The 22,172-nt window shown below is 35.3% G+C and overlaps 1 protein-coding gene across 1 annotated transcript; it reads left to right on the plus strand.

Annotated features, from left to right (window-relative positions):
- The first annotated feature begins 520 nt into the window (after positions 1–520).
- LOC118734474 lies at positions 521–20,432 on the plus strand. Its single transcript, XM_036464192.1, has 3 exons — positions 521–827; positions 3,826–4,360; positions 20,354–20,432. The coding sequence occupies exons 2-3, from the start codon at positions 4,068–4,070 to the stop codon at positions 20,430–20,432; spliced, it is 372 nt and encodes a 123-aa protein (XP_036320085.1). The 5' UTR covers positions 521–827; positions 3,826–4,067.
- Positions 20,433–22,172: the final 1,740 nt, after the last annotated feature.

The following is a 22,172-nucleotide window of genomic DNA, read 5'->3' on the forward strand; positions in this document are numbered from 1 at the left end:
ACAAACGCATCTTAAGTGTCTTAACAGTGAAACAATTTCTTATTTTCTAAGTTTGCGAATAAAACTTCACACTTAAAATTAAGACATTTATAAGACACATTTTATGAAGAAAATCCCTTCTTCGTTTAAAATAAAAATAAGCGAAATCGGCCCAATTTCGTACAAGCCTGCCTGACATGAAAATTTTCTCCACGATAAGGGTAGTGGCCATCTCTAACAGATTTTGACTCGCTTAGTCAAAAATGGAAACATATATACATATTTGAAATTTAAGAAAACAAGGCAAATAGCAACATCGGCTAAAAACGGCTAATTTTTTTCTGCAAAACGGCTAACAAATCGGCTGCCGGCTAAATCGAAATTTCTCCGGCTGTTTGCTATCGCAACCGGCTAAATCTAGCCGGAAAACGGCTAAAATGGCAACACTGTTTCCAGCAGATTCTCTGCAATAAGCGAGTCATACGAGTATGTAAATATGCGCTCACCCATTTTTGCACGCTGCTTTAGTATCTATACAATGGTTGTTGAACGATCTTTTAGATAGCCGCTTTTCGTTGTGTATTCTTATTATTTTTATGTTTTTTTTTCTTTACTTTTTTTCATTTGCCTACATGAGGAAGTGCGCGTATGTATATCGAGCTAATGCGCTGCTGGTGAGCTACGATCAGTTGAATGGCAAACCTCGTATGGAAAAGTACATGCATTTTTACGTGGTCGCTTTTTTTATTTCTTTCTTTTACAAACGGAAAAATCAAGTTTCGTTAATTTATTGATTGCAGCGGCGCGTAGGTTGTAGTTTCGGAAAAACAAATTAATAAAATAAATAGGTATACAAATCGGAACAACAATGTGCAAAATAAAAACAAGAAAAATCGAGCTTTTTTGATAATTCGTAAAAATTTTAAATACATAAAAGAATTCAAATTATTTTTCTGCCTAAAACCGCCAGCGGAAACAAAGCTTTTGTTTACACATCCATTCTGCGTGTTTGTCGCTCACAAGAAATATAAAAAAAATATACACATATAGGTACCTACTTAGGTATACTACGTTCTGTGTAGCTGCTACTTAGACGTTGATATGCATATATATATTTTTTTTTAGTTGCTTTGGCATGTTTATGATGGACAAACAAAATCAGAAATCGAAAAAAGCAGCGAACAAAGTGAACCGCTGATGCGCATAATAATAGAGTAGACTAACAAACGAAACATAAACAGAAATAATATTCAAAAAAAAAATTTTGTGGAAAAAAATTTTAATTACAAATCAAAACAGCGCAGGCATTGAACAACTTATCAGTGCCGAATTCTGTCGCAAAAATATCCACTATTTCTTATCCCCCAAAATGTCCCGAATGATAACTCATTCAAAACATTAATTTACACATGAAAAGTGTTTTGGGATACAAATTATGGCTCCTCAAAAGATTGCACCAAAAGAAATTTCATAACAACAACAGAGAATTGCACTGAAAATAAAAAGTTGCAACGTGAACAAGTCCAGAAATAACAACGCATAAATTTTGTTTTATGAAATACTGAGCGTGTTAGCTAGAGAGTCATAATAAGCAAAGTAATCTCAGTGAGCGCGCTTATCGTGGACAGTGTTGCCAGAAGTACAGATTTATCTTCAAAAATCTTATCTTTAAAAAAAAACTCGTTAAAATCTTAAATTGTAGATATTAAAATTCAACCAAAATTTCATATAAAAAACCTTCACTATAGAGACTTTCGGCAGCGCTTGCAGATTTTCCAAATATGTGGTTTTAACATCAGTTTAATCAAAATAAAACGAAAACTGGTAACAAATAGAAACCACGACTTTAAGCGTTATTCTTTTGGATATACAGTGACTCAAACAAGTGTTCACGTGTGGATTTTTTTTTTTAAATAATGACAATACCTTTCAAGGTATTTTTCTATAAAAATCTTAAACAAGGTTTAGGCAAAACCTTATATGTAAATCAAAGCTTCAAACTTTATACAAAATCTAGAAAAATTCAACAAAATTTCGAGCTTTTTAATCTGAATTTTTACAAAGTTTTTGAGTATGCAGCTCTATACGTTTCAACCGACTAAAAATTCGCGTGATATTCGTGAAGAAAAATTAATTATAACTTTGTACGAAATTGGCAGTTCTATGCAAAATAGAAGCAAAAAAAGTCGGAAGAATTTTATTCATTTAAAACTAATTGAGACTGGAATATTTTCTATCTAGAAACATCCATTTAATGTAACCTCTTATCGAAACCCCTATCTCGGCAGCCAGTTCGAAAACGCCCTATATGAGAAAACTTTTTAAGAACACCCTACTTCGGAATTTGGTTGAAGAGTGCCTTACCTCAGAATTCGGTTCAAAAAACGCAGTATCTCAAATGAAAATACATTGAAAATGAGTCTCCCGTCAGAGGTTTTTTTGTAAATTTAAATCCTCAAAAAAAAAATGTTTTCTTAATTTTTTTAGTTTTCAGATTTTTGATAATTTATAGCCAGTTTCACGAAAGTAATTTAAGAAAAGTCATTTTTTTAGTTGAATTTAATATGAAAACTGACAGAAGGCGAAAGATCATTTTTCACTTATTCGGGTGACAAACGGGCTCGCTTATTTGCATAAACAGCCTTTAGTTGCATTAACTCAAGCATTTTCCTCTTGCAAATGCGCATAAGCAGCCGAGCAAATGCACGAAATTTTTGGGGAATTAACTCGGATCAGGGGAATTTTCGTTGACAGCACTGGTAAAAACGGCCAGCTGTTGTCTTTTGTACAAGCAAGCAAACAAAGAAGGGAGTTTGGCGTCCGCGATAGCCGAGTAGTGAGAGTTGCGTACTACAAGCCTGCAGCTGGCAGGTTCGATCGTCGTTTGGAGCGATTGCTTTTTATTTTTATTATTTATTTCATTTTATTTTTATTTATATATTTAATTTTACTTTACTTTTTTTTCATTTGCTTTATTTAATATCACATTTTTTATTTTACTATTAGTTAATTTAAATTTTTAGAGTTGAATTTTATTAAAAAGTCAACAACAACTAACTGTTTTCAACATTAAAAAATGTAGAAAAATTAATAAAAATTAAATAAATGAAAATTTTACTGGCCGTCGGACTCGAACCCACGACCTTGCGGCCCGTTTATCCGCATTACTGCCGTCTATCAGGGCAAAATTATGATGCGCATTTATGTGCTAGTTTATCTGCATAAGCGTGCTCGTCTGTCTCGCTTTTTAAATTGCTGGTAAAACCGGCAGTTAATGCTTGCTTGGCAACACTGATCGTGGATCGTGAAGTTTATAGTGAGCGTGAGCGATCTCTCAGTGATACATAGAGAGAGGAGGAGCAGATCGCCAGAAAGCGTGTTTCCATTGTGTGTGTTTTTTTCTATTTTCTTTTTCATGCGCCAACCGAAAGCTTTATGAACGGGCGGGTGGGTGAGTGTATAGGCCGGAGTATCAACAGCTGAAACTGAGTGCTCTAAGTGAGTTGAGCTTGTCTTTATAAATTTTGTTTTTCGCAGTTTTCTTTCATGCTATTATTTGTTTTTGTACAAACACAGCAAATGATAAGCGACCTACCCAGCTGATAAGGTGTAACACAATTACGTACTAGAATTTTTTCCATAATTATATCACCTTTTTTGCCTTCGCTCAGCTATTTAATAAGCGTAAAAACGTGTGTTTTTCGCGTAAATTGGGAGCGTTTCAACGCTAAGTAATTCCAGTTAGACAACACCTACCCACAGAGACGGTTCGGTTCTAGATATTCACACGGTAAAGTGAAAATAGCAAACGGCGGCGCATTCCAAGTTGTTGTTTTTTTTTTGTAGTGTCAGAGCCTTTTTACAAGTGACGCAAACAAACACACGCACACATACAAGCAAAACAATTACGAACACTTATTTAATAAAAAAATTACTCACTTTACTATAACTATCGTTCATTTAACGCTTATCAGCGTCGCTTCAAAACGTTTACTTCATTGGTTGTCGGTTCTGTTACTAAAAATAGCGTTTTGCAAAAACTATTACAAAAACAACGTGCCCGTTATTTATTAATTAAACGGAATAGTATGCCAGATATATTACAAGACTTTTTTGAGATACAAAATCCCATTGGAACATCAATGTCAACAAATAGTAGCGCTGGCGCAAGTGCTATAGCAAATGGCAGCAGGAATTTGAATGGTAGCGGCGATGGCGATGGCGGTGGTGGCGGTGCCGCTGTTGGAGACAGTGGTGGTGGTGGCAGAGCTATTAGCAGCGTCAACACTCTATCCGTGCCTGGTCAGCAAGAGATGGTTCATCAGAATGGCGCACTTACAGAGGCACCCGCTCAGGGTTACAAGCGTAAGCTGGAACATAGGTAAGTGCCAATTTTGCTGATAACTTTTTTTTTTTTTTTGCTTATAAAATTTGGTTTTTTGGCACTACAACCGCTGGCCGGTTTTGGTCCGATACCAAAAAACTCTGCCACTTTTCTCTCTCTGAACTGGCGAAAGCCCGTTCATGCCGAATGCAGACAGGTCCTTTTAACCTTCCACTTTGCCTTTGCTTTCATTTTCAATTCAATTTTAAACTTTTCAATTCGATTTCTTAGGCGAATTTTGAGTTTGCAGTTTTGTAGCCCACTAATAAGGGGCAAGTTTCAAGTCTCTAAAAATTATCGTTGATTTTTGAGAATTTTTTTTGTCAAGGGTGTTAAGCATTTTCTTCCATAAAACGCATGAATAAAATCTATTTTATATACAAGAAATTGAGCAACACTCCCGACTAAATAAATTGTCAAAAATCAGCGGCAATTTTTAAAGACTTGAAACTTGCTACAAAATTGCATACTCAAAAATTTTCGAAGAAATCGAATTGAAAATTTAAAAATTTTGATGAACATTTTTTTTAATTCTTGAATTTTCCCGAGTTCTATATGTCTAAAATTGATTCTGCTGATTTTTGCTATTGAATGAACTATATTTTTAAAATCAGGATTTCAAAAAACCGCTTGAGACCGGGTTCGAAAAACCGACTCAATCACCCTAATCAAAAAACGACATTAAATCATTTAATTGAAAGTACATCCATAGCTGCATAATTGCGTCATTCTTATTCGAATCACCTGCTAAGCGAATACATACATATTTAAAGCTTTAACAATGAATCATCCCTTCCTTTTGCTTTATACTTCATTTCCCAATTCGGTGCAATACGTTTCGCATATATCTACATATAGCACAAATTTAGCAAACAATTAACAAGAGCAAACTTGATGACGTTGAGGAAAACAATTTTTTTTTTAACATCAACAATCAACGCGAGTATTGTGAAATTGGATAATAGCGCATTGAGTGAAATAAATTTTTCGTCTTTCAATTAGTTTGGTTTTCACAAAATCGTTGTGCTGGAAAGTTTTTGTTAAAATACATACAGTGCCGAACAGAAGTATTGGCACAGTGAATTTTTCGCAATATATGCAAAGTTCTTTATTCTAATTTATTTTCGATCATTTTTTATAAAAATATTGTTCATTTTACACCAGAAAACAAAATAATAAAATCTCTAAACTTTGTGCAAAACTCAGGAAACTTGCGTGGAAGAACTTGCGTGAAAAAACATTACCAAAAATCAACGCGATTTTCTAGCAACTTTAAACTTAAACTTTGTTATACTAAATTTGAATGGGCTATAAAACTGCATACTTTGAATTTTTTAAAAAAATCTGAATAAAAAGTTGCAAATCAGTGTGCAAATTTAAAGAATTTTCCTGAGTTTTGCACAAAGTTTAGAGATTTTATTATTACGTTTTCTGGTGTAAAATGAACTATATTTTTGTAAAAAATTACCGAAAATAAATTAGAATAAAAAATTTTGCATATATGGCGAAAAATTCGCTGTGCCAATACTTTTGTTCGTCACTGTATGTATGTTGTGGCGGGTCAATTTGTATGGAAGATTTATGCGCGTATAGCATAGGAGGATTCTATATGTAATTCTAAGCAAATTTGCCGAAGAAACTATGGGTCCAAAATCAATTTGGAGTTTGTTATGCTATACGCGCATGGTCAAAAAAAAAAATTGGCCCGCCCTAATGTACGTATAGGTAAATATTTACACAATATTTACATAAAAAAAGCACATGTAGAAATCTTAAATGTATGTAACTGCTAATTTTCACGCCAACTAGTCATTAACTCATTCTTAAAGGATATTTGCATAATCCAGCTGAGTATACAAACAGTTGCGTGCAAGTAATCAGTAGCGATGTGCTAGAATGAAAACACTTAATGATTACTGAGAATATTTATATAACCTGCTGAACCACCGGATAGCCCCATTGAAACAGAGGAGATCCAAGAGTACCACATCCGATATCTATGTCAAGACTCTTGAAGAAGCGTTATCCTAGAAGTCGCCTCAACTGCAGGCACATACATAGACACAGAAACGAATTGCTTCCTCCTTATTTTCATCGGGGCTACTTCAGCAGAGAAAACTTATTAGTATTAGCCATCGTTGAAGCTTCGGTGCAATAGAACATTGCCCTGTGATGACGTCAGTTAGAACTTCTGCCTTCTCTATAGCATAAGTTTCAGATTGTAAGGCATTGCAGTCGTTTGGAAGACAAAAACCTGACTGATCTGCTGACTGTTGTGTAGTAGTACATGATGTACGGCTTCATAAGATGCCGCCCAGAATTCCTCCCTGTCAGCTGTAAAGCCGGATTCGAAGCGTATGCAAAGAAGTAGTTTGTGTGTTGGAAACCGCGCCCGCTTCTGAGCATTGCTTTTCGCTTCGGGCTACCACTGGCGGAAGACATTTATTTAATTCCTTGTCTTAGAAATTGAACCACCGAGTGCGCCTTATATTGCGCAGAAAGTCGAAAATGTTCGCTGAGTTCAGGTCAGCTAAGCAATCTAAAACGGGCTTTTTGAAGAAATGGTTGCGCGCCATGGCCAGGGTGAAACAGTAGCAGAGATAGTGTTCGATACTCTCCACCTCTTCGTCGTAAAAATTGTTGGTTGGGCATCCCAGTCTCTTTCCATGTGTCGCCATAAGTCAATGTCCGGTTATTACCCCGACTATTAATCTTAGAGAGGAGCGGTCAAGCCGAGTGAGAGCTTTAGATCGCTTCACGTGAACCTTGGGCCAAATTTGTGTGGCGGTCCAGCAGGTGGCTTCCACGGCTATTACCTCCTCGATGTGTTTAGTCTTTAATTTGTGGTTTCAGGAGTTTAGGGGTATGTATGCCCACGTCTTGAACAGAATTGACCGCGAATATTTCCGTCCCTTTTCTATCCGACTCGTCGGCCATTCAATTGCTGTGAATGTTCCTGTGTCCAGCGAACCATAAAATAGTCACGAAGCTTTTATACGCATGCATTCTACATTCTGCTTTGGACGCTGTTCTGTTGGATTTTAGAGAATTATTAGCAGCTTGGCTGTCAGAATGTTTATATAGCGATAGGCGTGCTGAAAGAGTGGAAGCTGTGCGCCACCAAGCGGCATCCGCAATGGCGCTTAGCTCTGCCTGAAAAACGCTACAGTGTTCCGGTTAGCAATAACTAAGATTAAGTTGTGTTCACTGGCGTGAATCCCGCTGTCTATTTTTTGAGCAAAGGTTTGTGGCGCTTTCCGATTCAGGGTATGCATTAATGATTTCCAGTTCAGTTTCTTCGGATTTGGCAGCCAATCTTTAGCTGTATCAATAACCCGGTATTGCACTGCCACCTCGGTAGCCATTGTGACTCATGTCTGTATGCGCTTTCCGGCCGTTTTGCCGCAATCGCTTTCTTCAATCGTATTAATTGTTGTCTGTGCAGAGCCCCATCGCTCGTCTACCCACTTTTTGGAAGCTCGTAATACAGGATTTCTTTCTTGTCCCACCGAATGCTCAGCATTACCTTGCTGCCATGGATATTTAGCTTTGGTGTCGCTATTCCGGAATCGAGTGCTTAACATACGCCTTCTGGCGCTTTTGATTATCGTAATGAATCCACTTTTCATCGCCGGTGAAAGAACAATACAAATCCGGCATAACTTTGTACAACTGAAGGAGCATTTGGGAAACAGTGATACGCCGTTCGCTATATCTTGGATTGAGTTCGTGAGTCACCCAGTTTCCGTGTTTCTGGACCATACCAACCGCCCTCAATCACCATTAAAGGTCTTGTTGAGTCACGCCTAATATCGCCGCATGTCTTTTTGGATTTGGCACTGGTCTTCGGTGAAAATTGCCTCCAACTCGGCGTCTACAGCCTTAATGGCCTTCCTTTCCGCGCCTTATCGGTTGTGTCAAAATCACCACTTTTGAAACACCGGAACCAGTACTCACAGCTGATTGAAATGGATGGAGCGTGTTCTCCTTAGGCCTCAAAGAACAGTATTTGATTCGTCTTAACAATATTGGCAATTTTCATGAATTCTACGAAAAGGTCAAGCAAGAGTAAGACACACAATTTTTTTTTTGTCGGCCAATGAGTGGTTGAAGTGGGCGAGCGTCTAAGGTAAACTTTATCTGATAAGAATGCACAGGCACTCGCCTGATAACAGCGGCTTTAATCGTAACTTCAATTGTTTACTTATCTAGATGATAGACAACAAAACTGAAGAGTTCTGACGTTTTAATAGAGCTGATAAGCTTAAGTCTGATAAGAGCTTATCTATTTATTTTCGAAACGCCTCTTTGTTAAAAAGTACCTACTGCTCTTTTCGTACTACTAAATCAAAATCAATCTGTTTGTAAGTACTAAGAACTTAAGTGCTTTCGTAGACCTTGAATTTTCGCTGCGAAATTAATAGCCGGTATAACTTACAAAATTAGTTGCCGTTGTGGAAGATGCAGATTACGAAAAGTACGAAAAAGGTAGTAGACAGCGGACGCAAACTCATTAACTTTTTAAACGGCAGCAAATTTACTAATTACAGTTTTCTTGCTTTGTTACTAGACTACCAAAATTAGTCGAATTTTATTGCTTTGTAATGTCAGCTGCTGCCGCTTTTCGACGCGCTTCCTCCCCGCTTACCAAAAAAGCAAGTGAACTGAGTACCCTAATTAGGATCACTGCACCTGCGACTTCCGCTAGGATGTTTTTTTTTTTAACTGAGCGTAAATTTCTTATTAACTGCTATTTATTCGCTTGCTGGACAAATGAAATATTGTCCACCTAAGTTAGCATTTCCTGCAAAGTAAATATTCAACTTCGCTAACAAATCCGCCGCAAAGTCTGCTTAAATTCTAAAAAGAATAGATGATTAATATTAGAAATGTATTGTGTAAACAAGCGTACAAACTTACATATATAAAAAAAAATCCACAATAAAAACATTAGGGTGGTTTAAAAATGCATGTGAAAAAATAAGTCGGAATTTTTATGCTCTCACACCCTAGGATTGTTCTATACCGAAAAAATACACCCCATTTTTTTGTTTCGAAATCAAAGCGCTCAAAGTTTTCCATGCATGTATATGGGAAAAAATCACATTTCGTAGAACAACAAAAAATCTTTAGTATTAAAAAATGGTTAAATAAACCAGAATTTCCTACGAAAAGTTGTTCTTCCCATATAAAATACGTGGAAAGCTTTGAGCGCTTTGACCGACCTCTAAATATTTTTTTGATTTCAATTTTCAATAGAGAACAATCCTAGGTGGGTGAGAGCATTAAAATTCCTACTTTACTTTTTTTGGACCACTCTAATGTACATATGTATGTACATATGTAGGTACATCCAAATGGAAAACGAAAAGGAGCGGCAATAAAGGAGCGGAAATATTTGTTTGTGTCATTTGCCAAAATTTCTAACTTCTGGGAAATTTTGTAAGCCAAAAGAAATTGTGTTTCATTAAATTTACTATTTTCGCTACAAAGGCGAGGATAGCCGGATGTCAGGTTGAATAAATTTTGTAGCGTTTGCTTTACTTCGTTTGTTGGTTGACTGCTGTCAAGTGGGAAACTTGTTGAAACAAAATTTTTCAAATGCATTTTATTTATTAAAACGAATAGAAGAAATTTAACTACAGGGAAGAATTTAATTTGACTTTCTGACATTACATCAAGCTTTCCAATCAAATTGAATTGTGTGCTGAAAAGGAAACAGTTCTTTAAATAGTCTACTTATTTGAAGACTTGAGAAACACTCTGTGATTTTTTTTTCATTAAAGGTGAACATAAAGCAAAATTTTATTCAAATAATAAGCAATATTTAAAGTGGCAAAAGATATTTGTAATTCTGTTAAGAAGTTTGAGGGTAGATTTGTTGTTACAGCGGCACTTAGCCATGCCTATGTACAATCATTCAAGCATTGTCGTCACGCTCAACTAACGGTAACGGCAAAATACGAGCTCTGAAGTCCAATGACAACCTTCACGAGTCGAGAGTTTTTGAAGATGGTGTTAGTCTCTGTCAAAGTCATTGATTGACTGTCTGCGCTGAGTCGGGTCCAGTTGTCCTGGATTTCATCCTTCAGTTCGTGGAGATGTATTCTGATGTGCCTTGGCTTCAAGCAAGTGTACGCGTTTGATCATGTCGGTAGGCGATTAGGAACTGCCTGCTCAGCATGACGATATTAAAAATTATTGATTCTCAAGTGGATATACAACATTTTTTTTCAAGGTCTTTCTAAAAATTGAATAAAGTTTGAAATCAAATTGATATCCAAGCTGCTCTCAAGTTGAGTACACGGATGATTTTTGATACAAAAAATGTACCCTTTTGTTTGAGAATAGGTTGATTCTTTAATTGAGGTACACTTGAGAATCTTCATTGAAAATTGGAATATTTATTGGATCTCCACTGACCTACAACCCAAATGTATATTGAGAAAAGATTCTCCGTTGCACATTTGTAGGCACTGTTTGATAGAATTCGCATAAACTTTTTTGAAGTGTTTTTTTTCTTTTTTCATGGTGTTGCGTTCTTTCATCGCCAGCATCTGGCTTTCTTCGTGGAGGTTATACTCTGAAGACACAAGATGGCAGCCTGTGTGGTCGTACGTAGATCTGCGTTCTGGCATAATTGTAGACTTCTGTACTGCGTGTCGCTCCTTACTACCGACCACATTGGCGCTGCATAGTTTGCCACAGACCAGCCGATTGCCTTATAGGTTGTGAGCAGGGTCTCATTGTAGGCTCCGTAGGAGCCGCCGGCTAGCGACTTGACGACTTTGTTTCTGGCTTGCAGTTTGTTACAGGTTGCTGAGGCGTGCGCGGAGAAGGAAAACAGGTTTACTATCGGTATTTTGGCGCCATCAACGAAAACTTCTAGTTTGAGCCTGATCTCCTTGGTCCATGTGATGAAGGGTTTGGCGGTAGATTTCGCGATTTCGGAGATGTTGAAGTTCTTTGCAGTGAAGAAATTTGATGTATCGGTGAGATGGTCGGTTATCTTCTCGCAAAGGCTGTCGATGTTTGGGCTTGTCGTCATTATTGTGCAATCATCGGCATCGCCCACCAACTTGACTCCGGCTGGCGGAGGATGGAGTTTCGCCATGTAGAGATTAAACCGTGTCGGGAGCGTATGCTGCCTTGAGTGACCACCTCTTTAATTCTACGCGGCTTGGACTTGGTGTACGACCACGTTGTGGTGGTGCCAAATGTATGGGCAACATAGTCCTTACGCTTCGTTGGATTGGACAGTTTGCTTCGAAGATGTAAGACGAACTGGTTTTTCTGGTAACGTCAGCTGGACGCAGTTATTTCGGTATCTATAAATGCTTACAATGTCAGTGTGCTACACGGACCCTACTATAATGAAACCGTATTTAAGAGTCGAATAAACAAGAAAAAGTTCGAAAATTTGCAATTACGTACTGAATTAAAAACAAAAAGGTTGTGTGTGGATCACAAACACAAAAAACACTTACGAATCCATATTTGTTGAAAAAACCTGAGTGCCGAAATACTTTTAGCAATTAGTATGAAAACGGCAAGCACCTTCTCAAAATTATTGTGTTCAAGCAATATCAAGTTCTCTACGTTTCAAGCGAATTTTTCCTTATAAGAAAATACGCAATAAATCCGCAAAAATTTAATCCTCGAAATAAAATGGAATGGCGTTGTTGCTCACACATATCTCACTTTGAATGTTGTGGAGAACCTCGTTCTTGCGGTAGCGTAACCGGCAGATGCGCTGGAGAAATTTCAATGTGAATATGTGGATACCTACATACACACATAAATTCGTATAAATTTACGTGTAGTGTATATGGATTTGTAAACCATTATTCCGCACTTTCTAAGAACCTTAGGCGCACTCGCCAGCGGAAAACGACTCGCCCACAATTTCACAACAACAAGCTTGTAGGCAACGAATTTTTGCGTTTTCACCAAGTCAAATCGCAGCGCATTACAGCAGTGTAAACATTTTTGGTGGATTTTCCACAATTTCTGTTAATTTTCGCAATTTATTTTTGCTTCAGTATATTTTGCTTTGTCGGCTGCCGTATGCTGTTTCAACTCGCTCCTTTTGCATATTTTTCGATTCCTGGCGCATGCATGCAACTCACGTCTATTGTTGGTTTTCCGAGCTGCATTTCCGCTTTTTATGCTTTTCTTTCCTGCACTTTCCATTCTTTTATATATGCATACATATATTATTTACTTTTCCACTTCTTGTACTCGTTCATCTTCGCTCTGACGGCTATTGTTGCTCCCTGACTGCATAAATACATACGTTTTTGTAGCTCGACGGAAAATCTATATATTTATGTATATGTATGTATACGGTATCGGTCATATCTATAGCACCCCATTTCAAAGTGATATTATTTGCCACTTATTCTTATTAGTTTTTCAGAATTTTCAATTAAAATACAGTTCATTCTCTAACAAAAGCCATGTAAACCCAAGTTTAAAACTTTGAAACACTTTTTTTACAAAAAAAAAAAATCACTCGAAATTCAAATTTTTAAAATTTTTTTTCGCAGATATCTTTGTGTGCACAGTTTTATAGCCCACTCAATTTTAGTCTGACAATGTCCTGGTTTCCAGTGGCTAAAAATTACGGTTGATTTTTTAGAATTTTTTTTATCGCGTTTGCGCTTCCATAGAACGAATAAACACAATTTATTTTTATATGGAAGAAAACCGCAACAACTTCGGCAAAAAACTCTAAATAATCAACGGTAATTATTAGCCACTTGAAACTTACACTTTATTAGCCTCAAATTGAATGGGCTATAAAACTGTATAGTTAAAAAAAAATTGCGAAAAAATTTGGAAATATTTTAATTTCGGGTGAATTTTTTTTTTTTTAATTTTTTTGTAGCTTACTACAATGTTTATTAAAAATGCGTTTATGTGTATGGGTTTTGTTAGAGAATGAACTGTATTTTAATTGAAAATTCTTAAAAATAAATACATAAATAAACATACATACATAAGTGTCAAAGAATATCACTTTGAAATGGGGTGCTACAGATATGACCGTTACTGTATGCATATGCACATGGCCTTGCTCCTATCTATCAGTCAGGAAGAAATTGAAACGTCAAAATAAAATAAAATAGTGGAAACCTGCCATTACCGCCGCAACCGATTGTGTTCCATTGCAAGCGCTAAAGCTGGCACTCTACCGGAAGAGCGGGCTTAGCTCGAGGGATCAACGCGAACAATGGAGCATTTTACTTGCTTTGGTGTTGAATTTTAAATTGAGTATTACATACAATGTAAATGTGTATGTATGTATGTATGTATGTATAATTCCTTAAGTCATAAAGAATGGTCTATGAACGTGAGAATGTTGTGAATCACTTCACTAATGCCGGGGGACATTAGTAACGATTTTTTTTTTTTTTGCACCTTTTAGTCGAACCAGTGGATGAATGCTGGCTTAGAGTTAAAGTAATCTCTTTTTTTATTGCGACTTGAAATTTGGAGCAGAGTAAGTGCAAATTTGTATTTGTAATGGTCATAAAGATGGTGGCAAAGTCTTTCAAAAATAAACATTTTTATTTACATCCTCTTTTATTTTTAAGGCCTCTACGTTAAAAATGCAAAGTTCCACTTTAGCCCATCGTTTCGCCGCCACAGTCTAATTTGGCAATGTGTTTTTACTTGCTTGAGGAAAAATGCTATTAAATTTGCCACAGTGAAAGCAATCCTTAAGCCATAGTCTTCTCATTTTATCGCAGCTGAGTTAATGCTTCGATGATGCGAAGAATACCAATTGAGTCCCCAAAGTGATTTCGGCCTCACAATTAGCCTAGTGCCCAGCAACTCTTGCTGTTAAGAGTGGAAAAGTGTCGAAACACTCTTTGATCTGTTTTGAGATGATCATCCTATCGGATAGGATTTTATTAACCACTTGGTTGTCTGAAAATATAACTATAAAGGGATGCTTAAACACATTTCAGGGTTTAATCTGTCACATCTCGAGATTTCTAGCACATCTAGCACATCCTATTCGAACGGACAGTCTAGTGGTGGTTCCATAAGCACCCGCGCCTATTCTGTTCTCCATCCTTGACCCGCCTGTATACCAGAGGCGGCATATGCACGAGAGGGAAAAATTTTATGGCAAAGTTGGCTACATACATATGTACAGATTAAGTACTTAAAGAAAATTATGTTGATTAGATTAAAAAAAAGATAGGAGTATTCGCCTTTTACAACATCGAATAAAATGTTGCCTACTTCCAGACAAAATGTTTACAATTCTTGTATAATATTGGGTTTTTTTGGCTAGGAACAAAGAAAGACTACCTCAAAACGTTTACGGTATTTAGAATTTTATACAGCTGTGGTCAAAGATTTAGTATCAAAATTCAAAATTATATTGTCTGCGACTTACATATGTTTATTTATTTATTTTTAATAAAAAAAAATCCTCATCCAAATTTCAAACATCAGAAATCAGAATTTCTAGAAAGATGGAACATTTAAATCCGTTGGTTTTTAAGATTTTTTACGAGGGTGTTGTGCATTTTCTTCCATATAAAAATAGATTTTGTTCATGCCTATCATCCTCGACAAAAAAAAAATCCCTAAAATCACCAGTAATTTTTAGCTATTTGAAACTTGCACTTTATTAGACTAAAACTGAATGCGCTACAAAATTGCACACTCGAAAATTGCATAAAATTCTGGTTAGCGTTTGAATTTTTTATGACAATTTTTTGAAGTTTGAAGAATTTTTGTGAAATTTGTTCAAGCTTTGAAACTTTCATTAATTGGTTTCTGTTATAGACTGAATCATGTAATATGTATATTTAAAATGAAAACTATTAAAAATAAAAATGTAAATAATAATAAGTTGCTAAAAAATATCATTTTGAATGTTGGTACTAAATCTTTGACTATAGCTGTATATATTATATGTATATGCAAAAAATCCGATTTGTTTATTGTTAAAATGAAGAACGCCTCACAACCGGCAAAGGCAAACGTCCTTGTGGAAATTTCTCGAAAAAAAAATCTTATTAAAACTGGAGATGTAAGGATGTACCCGCCAATTAATCACATCCATACTAACACATTATTTTTCAATTAACATTGTTTTTTTGATCGATTGCTTGCTATGTATTTCATTCTTACTTTTCTACGGTTGCATACGCTAGCTCTTATTTATCTTATTTGCACACAGAACGCGTGGAAAATCTTTTTGTTCGCTTGTTGTTTAAGAAGCGTGTACAATTTTATTTTTTATTTTTTGTATTTACCTTTTACGAGTTTTCTGATTACCTCCATTGCATGCTACATATTTATGTACATATGTACATAGGTACGAGTACATCTCACCGTGAACGCCACGAATTCGTAATCAATTACGTCGCACCTGACGACAGGTGGAGGTGTGCGCCACTTAAAAATTTTCCGTAAAATTTGCCACTCAGGAATGCATGAAAATGAAGGATGACACCTACATGTGACATGCAATGCCTTACACGCAAATACCGCTGTAAAACGCGAGCATTTAGTTTGCTATACTTGCGTTGCATGCAACAATGTGGCACCACGTAAAGTCAAATACAAGCTGAATGCGAACTTAAAATTCATTAATGAGTTCAAGTAAATACATATTGTTACAAACTTACATATAGTTCGTGCACTAATGACCCTAAAAAAATCACCATAAATGCAAAATTCCTCAAAAGCCATATTTAGAAAAAACGAAATTTATTGGCCTTTTTAGAACAGCGCTAAAATTTTTTGAAAAATTAGTATGTATTAGAAGTCCGATTTGGAACATAAGACGATATATTAGATTAAATATTTTTGACCGATAGGTGGCGCTGGGTCGATATATTTTTAGAAGATATATTAGCTGTTTAATGCCGTATATTCTTAACAGAAAAACTTCTCCAACGTATTAATTTCTTTATTTTTTTTGGTTTATATTTTAATTTGTTTATTGCCATGTATTTTTATCGATATTTTTACTTTAACATGTATACCAAAGATACTTCTCCTTAAAAGTAATTAAATTTATGTATATTTAACATTTGTCTTAACCCTGTAAGAGCCCAAACCTTTAGTATATTCATACATACATATGTATGTATGTATGTATGTAGAACCACCAGTCCGTCTGTTATTTGCATGACATTGCTTTAATTGCTTTACCTGTGTGACATTTCTGAATAATTCTAGAATCCTCCAACGTCCTCATTACATCTGATGGGAAAAGCATATTTACACAATGCGAATCCTTCAAGGCAAATAAAAAAAAAAATATTTTTTTTTTTAATTTTCTCTTACGTTCAGCCATTATCCTGCATCTGCATTGCTTTATCCTGCATCTTTCACACTTTTCTCTACCCGCATACCTCCTACTTGTTTGGCGCTGTACGCATACGTTGTGCTTGTGTGTGCGTGTGTGTGTGTATATTTAAATGTACGTATATATGTTTGTGCGCATGTAAATAGTATTAAAGAAGTTGTAAAAATTATACAAGTTGGCGTGTTGAATTACAACAACGCGTAGATATGCTTCAGCTCTTCTTCTCTGTTCACCTATGTATGTATGTACATACATACCTGAGTAAAATCATTCTCTGTTATGAAGATTTTTCAAATGCGTACATATGTATGTATATTTTACATGAAAATTCTTTGTGTACTGGATAAAATCAGATTTTCCATGCTGGAAAATGAAAATTCCATTAGCTTCGTTTGTGGTGGATTATGTTTGGACTTCGTCACCCTTTCTGTGCGTTGATAAGATTTATTATAAATTTCAAAGAAGCATTCAATGGCAAGCTGAAAATGGTCAAGCCAGTGTTTGACTTTAATTTAAAGATCTTTAATTCTTAATATTATTATTATGAGTCGATATTGCATTCCCACATCAGAAGTGATCTCCATCCTTCATCTGTAGCCTTTTAATATGGTTTCGAGCTTTTATTGAATCCATCTAAAACAGGAAAAAGAACTGGAGCTTACTAGCTTCACAACGATTTTGAATTAAATAAATGGCAACCAAGTTACTCTTATCGCCTCTTGAAGCATTTTCCCCAAAATGTAATTTTAGGCTGAACTCTGCTGCAAAAAGGAATGACTGGCAGGTCTTCGGAGCATCCAATTGGACCGTAGTAAATTATACGAGCACAGATAATTCAAGAATATTATGAATATGGCTCATGAGAATCGCCAGTTCATTGTTAACACTTGGAAAACAAATAAGTGTTTCCAGAGAAATTCAGGAAAAGCTTTGGCAAAATTCGTACTTAGACAGGGAACAAACTGGTCACAATGGTAACCGTCAGTTACCACCTAAAGATTTTGCAGTTTGGAAAACCTGCGGAGCATTATTTGGGGTATACATTTAGACAGTTTAGCATTTTTTCGGGATGCCAAAAATATAATTTAATTTAATACATCAATAAGTTCTAAATACAATGCGCTACTTGAGAAGTGCAGAACATTTTTTCTCATAATTTTGTGTATGTGCGGGCGGATGTGCCTTTTACCTGGTTTGGTACAACTTTATTGGGTATGTAGCATACATTTGGGCACTAAGTCTTATAAGTAGGCTTAACATGTATCATCATGTGCATTAGGGTGGTCCAAAAAAAATTGAAGTCGGAATTTGAATGCCCCCATCCCCTAGAATTGTTCTATACCGAAAAAATATACGCCTATGTTTTTTTATCCTGAAATCAAAAAATATTTAGAGAGTGCTCAAAGCGTTCAAAGTTTTCCATGTGTTTTATATGGGAAATAAACAACTTCTCGTAGAAATATGTTTCGATCGGAAAACTCTGGATCTCTTCAGGAATATAATTCCGACTTTGCTTTTTTTTGCACCACCCTTGTGTACATCTTGAGAAAGAGGATCGTACAGAGCGTTTTCTTGTCGAGGCTCTTTTGTGTAGAATTTCGTAGAATTTAATTCTCGTTATCGGATTAAACTGAGCTTATGGAAACCGAGGACAGCAGTTTGTGCTCCATTGGTCTGTATTTATTAGCAATGCTATACTTAGTATAAATACATATTCCTTTCCCGTTTGCTATTTATTATAAACCTTACGAATACATACTTATATTAAAATATGTATGCATTTAAAATTTTTGGTGCAAATTAAGGAAGCAAATATGCATGCAAATACATATGTATATTTCATCATTGCCGAACAACTCAGCAAGTTAAAATTGTCCACATCTGCGCCCTTTGTCAACAAAATTTCGAGATATTAATCTTCTTTGTGAAAATTCATTAGCACAAGCGGCCAATAACGTGGGAAGGCACCGGCTGTTACCCACCTTTCAACAGCTAGCAAATAACTAAATTTATATGTTGTTGGCGTATGTGGTGCTAGCCACCGCGAATGGCATATAAATTTAATTTTAAATGATGTCTTTGTTCGTTTATTTGGCTATAAAACATAAATTGCCCAGAAACGCGCTAATAAATCAGATTATAAAAATGAATTCGATACATACATATGTAAATTTTTGTGAGTGAGGGCATACATACATGCATATGTACGTATATACTTATGTACATATGTATATGTATGTATGTACATCTGTCTATATTTGCATGTAGTATGTACATAGATCAATTGCATTTGATGCCTATGCAAAGATAGACAATTTTAATTGGTGCCAAAGCCACTTAGTTAATTTAAATGGGCGGTTTTCCGGTCTTAATAATCTATTTATTTTGAATTTTCAAACTAAGGTCTTTTTAAAGCTGAAGTGAGAACTATTCAAGGGATAGAATGATGCAAACATTATAAGGTAGACCCGTTCGCTTCCTTCGTCGGCCATGATTTGATTCTGACGTTTGCAAATATTTTAAAATCATATCATCATTGAAAATGAAATTGTTCCAAATTGTTGTTGTTTGAGATTTAAAATGAGAATGTGTTTGCGAGTTTAAGTTCATCGCACAGCCCCCTAAAAACTCTATCAGCTGATTGTCAAAAATGCTTACGGCTGTGATTACCTATTTTTTTGCATTTCCTGTTATCTTTTACAGTTTCTTCCATTTCTCTTATAATTCATTTCAAATAAATCAATTCACTAAATTTAAAAACCCACCTACAGCCTGCCAGAAAGAAACGGTAAGAAGAAGATTTACGTTACTTACACTGTGCAACAATTTCAGGGTCATTGTCTGGGGGCGAAATGATTCCAACTCAGGATGAAAGACCTAGACCCATACAGTAAAACCTTCAAATCTTTTCGTATTGCCAGGTCAAATTTTTACTTTATGGCCATATTAAGTTTGCAATTTTTTGCCTGAGTGTTTCTAGAATAAGTGAAAAAATCTTAAAATCGTATAGAATGATTTTGTAGAACATTTTAACCCATCAGCGCTCTCATGAGTGAGTCGTTTTCACCCCTATTTGAAAAATCTAAATAAAATGGTGTTTGGGAGATCGCTAGAGGGTTAAAATGTTCTAAAAAATTATTCTCCGGAATATTTCACTACGAGATTTCTCAGACAAAATCTTTATACAAAGAACATAAAACTCCACGTAAAACAAAAAACAAATATGTCCCCTTGAAATTTGCAACAAATTTTACGCTTTCTTATTTATTTTGTTCATCAATAGCTCTTTTCGAGAGTGATGGTAATGGACTTGAGTCATTAGTATCGCAATCTGAGTGAAATTTTCTTGAACAGTGTTCTCCCAAATCTCATTTTTAGAAACTTTCTAAAAAAAAGGGGTCAAAAGGACCCTTTCCTGAGAGAGCTAATGTGTTAAAATGTTCTAAAAAATTATTCCAGCGATCTATTCTCCAGCCATTACAACCTAACTGATTCTTGCTTAAATATGTATTTACTTTTTCAAACAAAAATCTAAATATTTTTTTCTAAAATACTTGTTGAAAAAAGCATTCACCGATACATTAATATACAAGAAATAACAGTTGCAATTTTTTAACGATGCATAAATTTTTATCTTTTCGTTGCAGGTATGTAAACGCACCAGTGTGGGTATTCACTAACTACAATCATACAGAATATTTATTCGACAATATAAAGGGGCGTTGATTATCTGTATTTTGGTAAATATAAAACCAAATTTCGAAAAAATACATATCTGCATACATACATATATAAAAATTAATGGGGCGTATTCTTGTTTTTGTACGAATCGAAAATCATGAAATTTTCCTATCATTTTATACAAATTATAAAATTTCAAATATTCGATTCTTAAAAAAAAACAAAAATACGCCTCATGTGCTAGCATTTGGTTTGTCACACAAAAATATAATTAAAAATAACACCTGTTTGTATCCAATTTTACTCATTGCAAAAATAGCACGCTCAGTAGATTAGATTAAATAATTGCCAGCAGAGAAATTGACATTTTGGCAATTGAAGTGGGATAGGGTAAGTCAGTCCAAATTGTGTTTTTAGGTGAGCCCAAGTTCATTTCCGCGCTTGTACACGTAATTAGGCATTGTAAAAGTAGGAGGAGGAGGAGGAACAATCGTCTTGCAATTAGTCCTTTTATAATTAGCATGCGACCTTGACTAAGGAATTGAAGTTTGTCACGTTCTCAGATTAAATTTGTTCCATTTTATATCTACAAACGATATTAAAGAATTTCGCCAAGGTTTTGTGATTTAAATGATTAAATTTCCCTACCACAATTGCTTGCGACTTGACTGGTTTACGAGCAGTTTTTGTTCATTTCACTGATTCAAGCCAATTTAATTCGTCATTTGAACGACAGCTACAATTGTCGTACAAAAGACCTTAAACTGTCTCTGCTGGAATATTCCCACTATTGCAGGGATCACACGATTTGTACATATTTATACACACACTTTGTGGCAGTCACAGAGTGGTGTTGACTAGAAATGTTTACCGCGAATGAGTTCCCTAAGATCAACGCGCTAGTGCCATAAAAAAATAATCAACTTTTTTCCCATCGTACAAGCAACTGAGCTTACATTTACATACATATTTATATGCCTGTATGTATGAATATAATGGTATATAAGTGCTCAGAATTAAATTAATAAATCGTCAAATTTAAACTAATTCAAACACTTAAGAAGTTTTTAGTACTCTAATCAGGCAATCAATTGCAGAGACATAGAGATCACTAAACTGCCGACGCCGACATGTGGCACAATTTTTTTTTTATTAATTTCAAATTAGATATTATTGCTAAAATAGACTTAATTCAAATCATAATTTTTAATGAATTGCCCTTTAGTATGCGCACCAGGGATATGATTTTTTTTAGATTAAAATGCCTGTGGTGGCAAACGATGAACTTTTGTATAAATTTCCAAAAAATAACAACAATTTTGATAAATTATAAAAAAAACTCTCGCGCATAGCGGAATTTATTATCAGTTTCTAACTGGAGAAAATTAATATTCAAACATGTTTTTCTTCTCAAATGTTTTATGGTTTTATTAAAGTAAAATAGATTCGTGGATTTAGTGGTGATACACATCGTTTTTAAATCAGAACTTGGTAGGAAAAAAGGAATTTCGGTCGAATTTTTATACTAGGTATGGGGTTTTGCCATGCAACAGCCTTGTAAATGAAATGAGTGTGCGCGGGAGGTATTTTCACGAACCAACAAAAATATCGCCAAAAAGGTAATATATGGACAAAAGTTCATTAAATGCAAGCACAGGCAAATCAAAATTTAAAAAAAGTGTAAAAAAATCATAACCCTAATGCGCACGTTGAGAGGTAATTTCCCAACTAACCAGCATACAATATTTACTTGGTTGTATGAGTATATCTTTTTACTTATGTCGC

Source organism: Rhagoletis pomonella, unplaced genomic scaffold (assembly GCF_013731165.1).
Source record: "Rhagoletis pomonella isolate Grant_MI unplaced genomic scaffold, Rhpom_1.0 Rhpom_scaffold_00002, whole genome shotgun sequence".
In the NCBI taxonomy this organism is placed as follows: domain Eukaryota; kingdom Metazoa; phylum Arthropoda; class Insecta; order Diptera; family Tephritidae; genus Rhagoletis; species Rhagoletis pomonella.

Excerpts from the sequence above, each read along its gene's own strand:
- LOC118734474 (XM_036464192.1), top strand. The coding sequence starts at position 4,068 with ATGCCAGATATATTACAAGACTTTTTTGAGATACAAAATCCCATTGGA. Across the intron at positions 4,361-20,353 it reads AAGCGTAAGCTGGAACATAG|GTATGTAAACGCACCAGTGT; the intron begins GTAAGTGCCAAT and ends TTTTCGTTGCAG.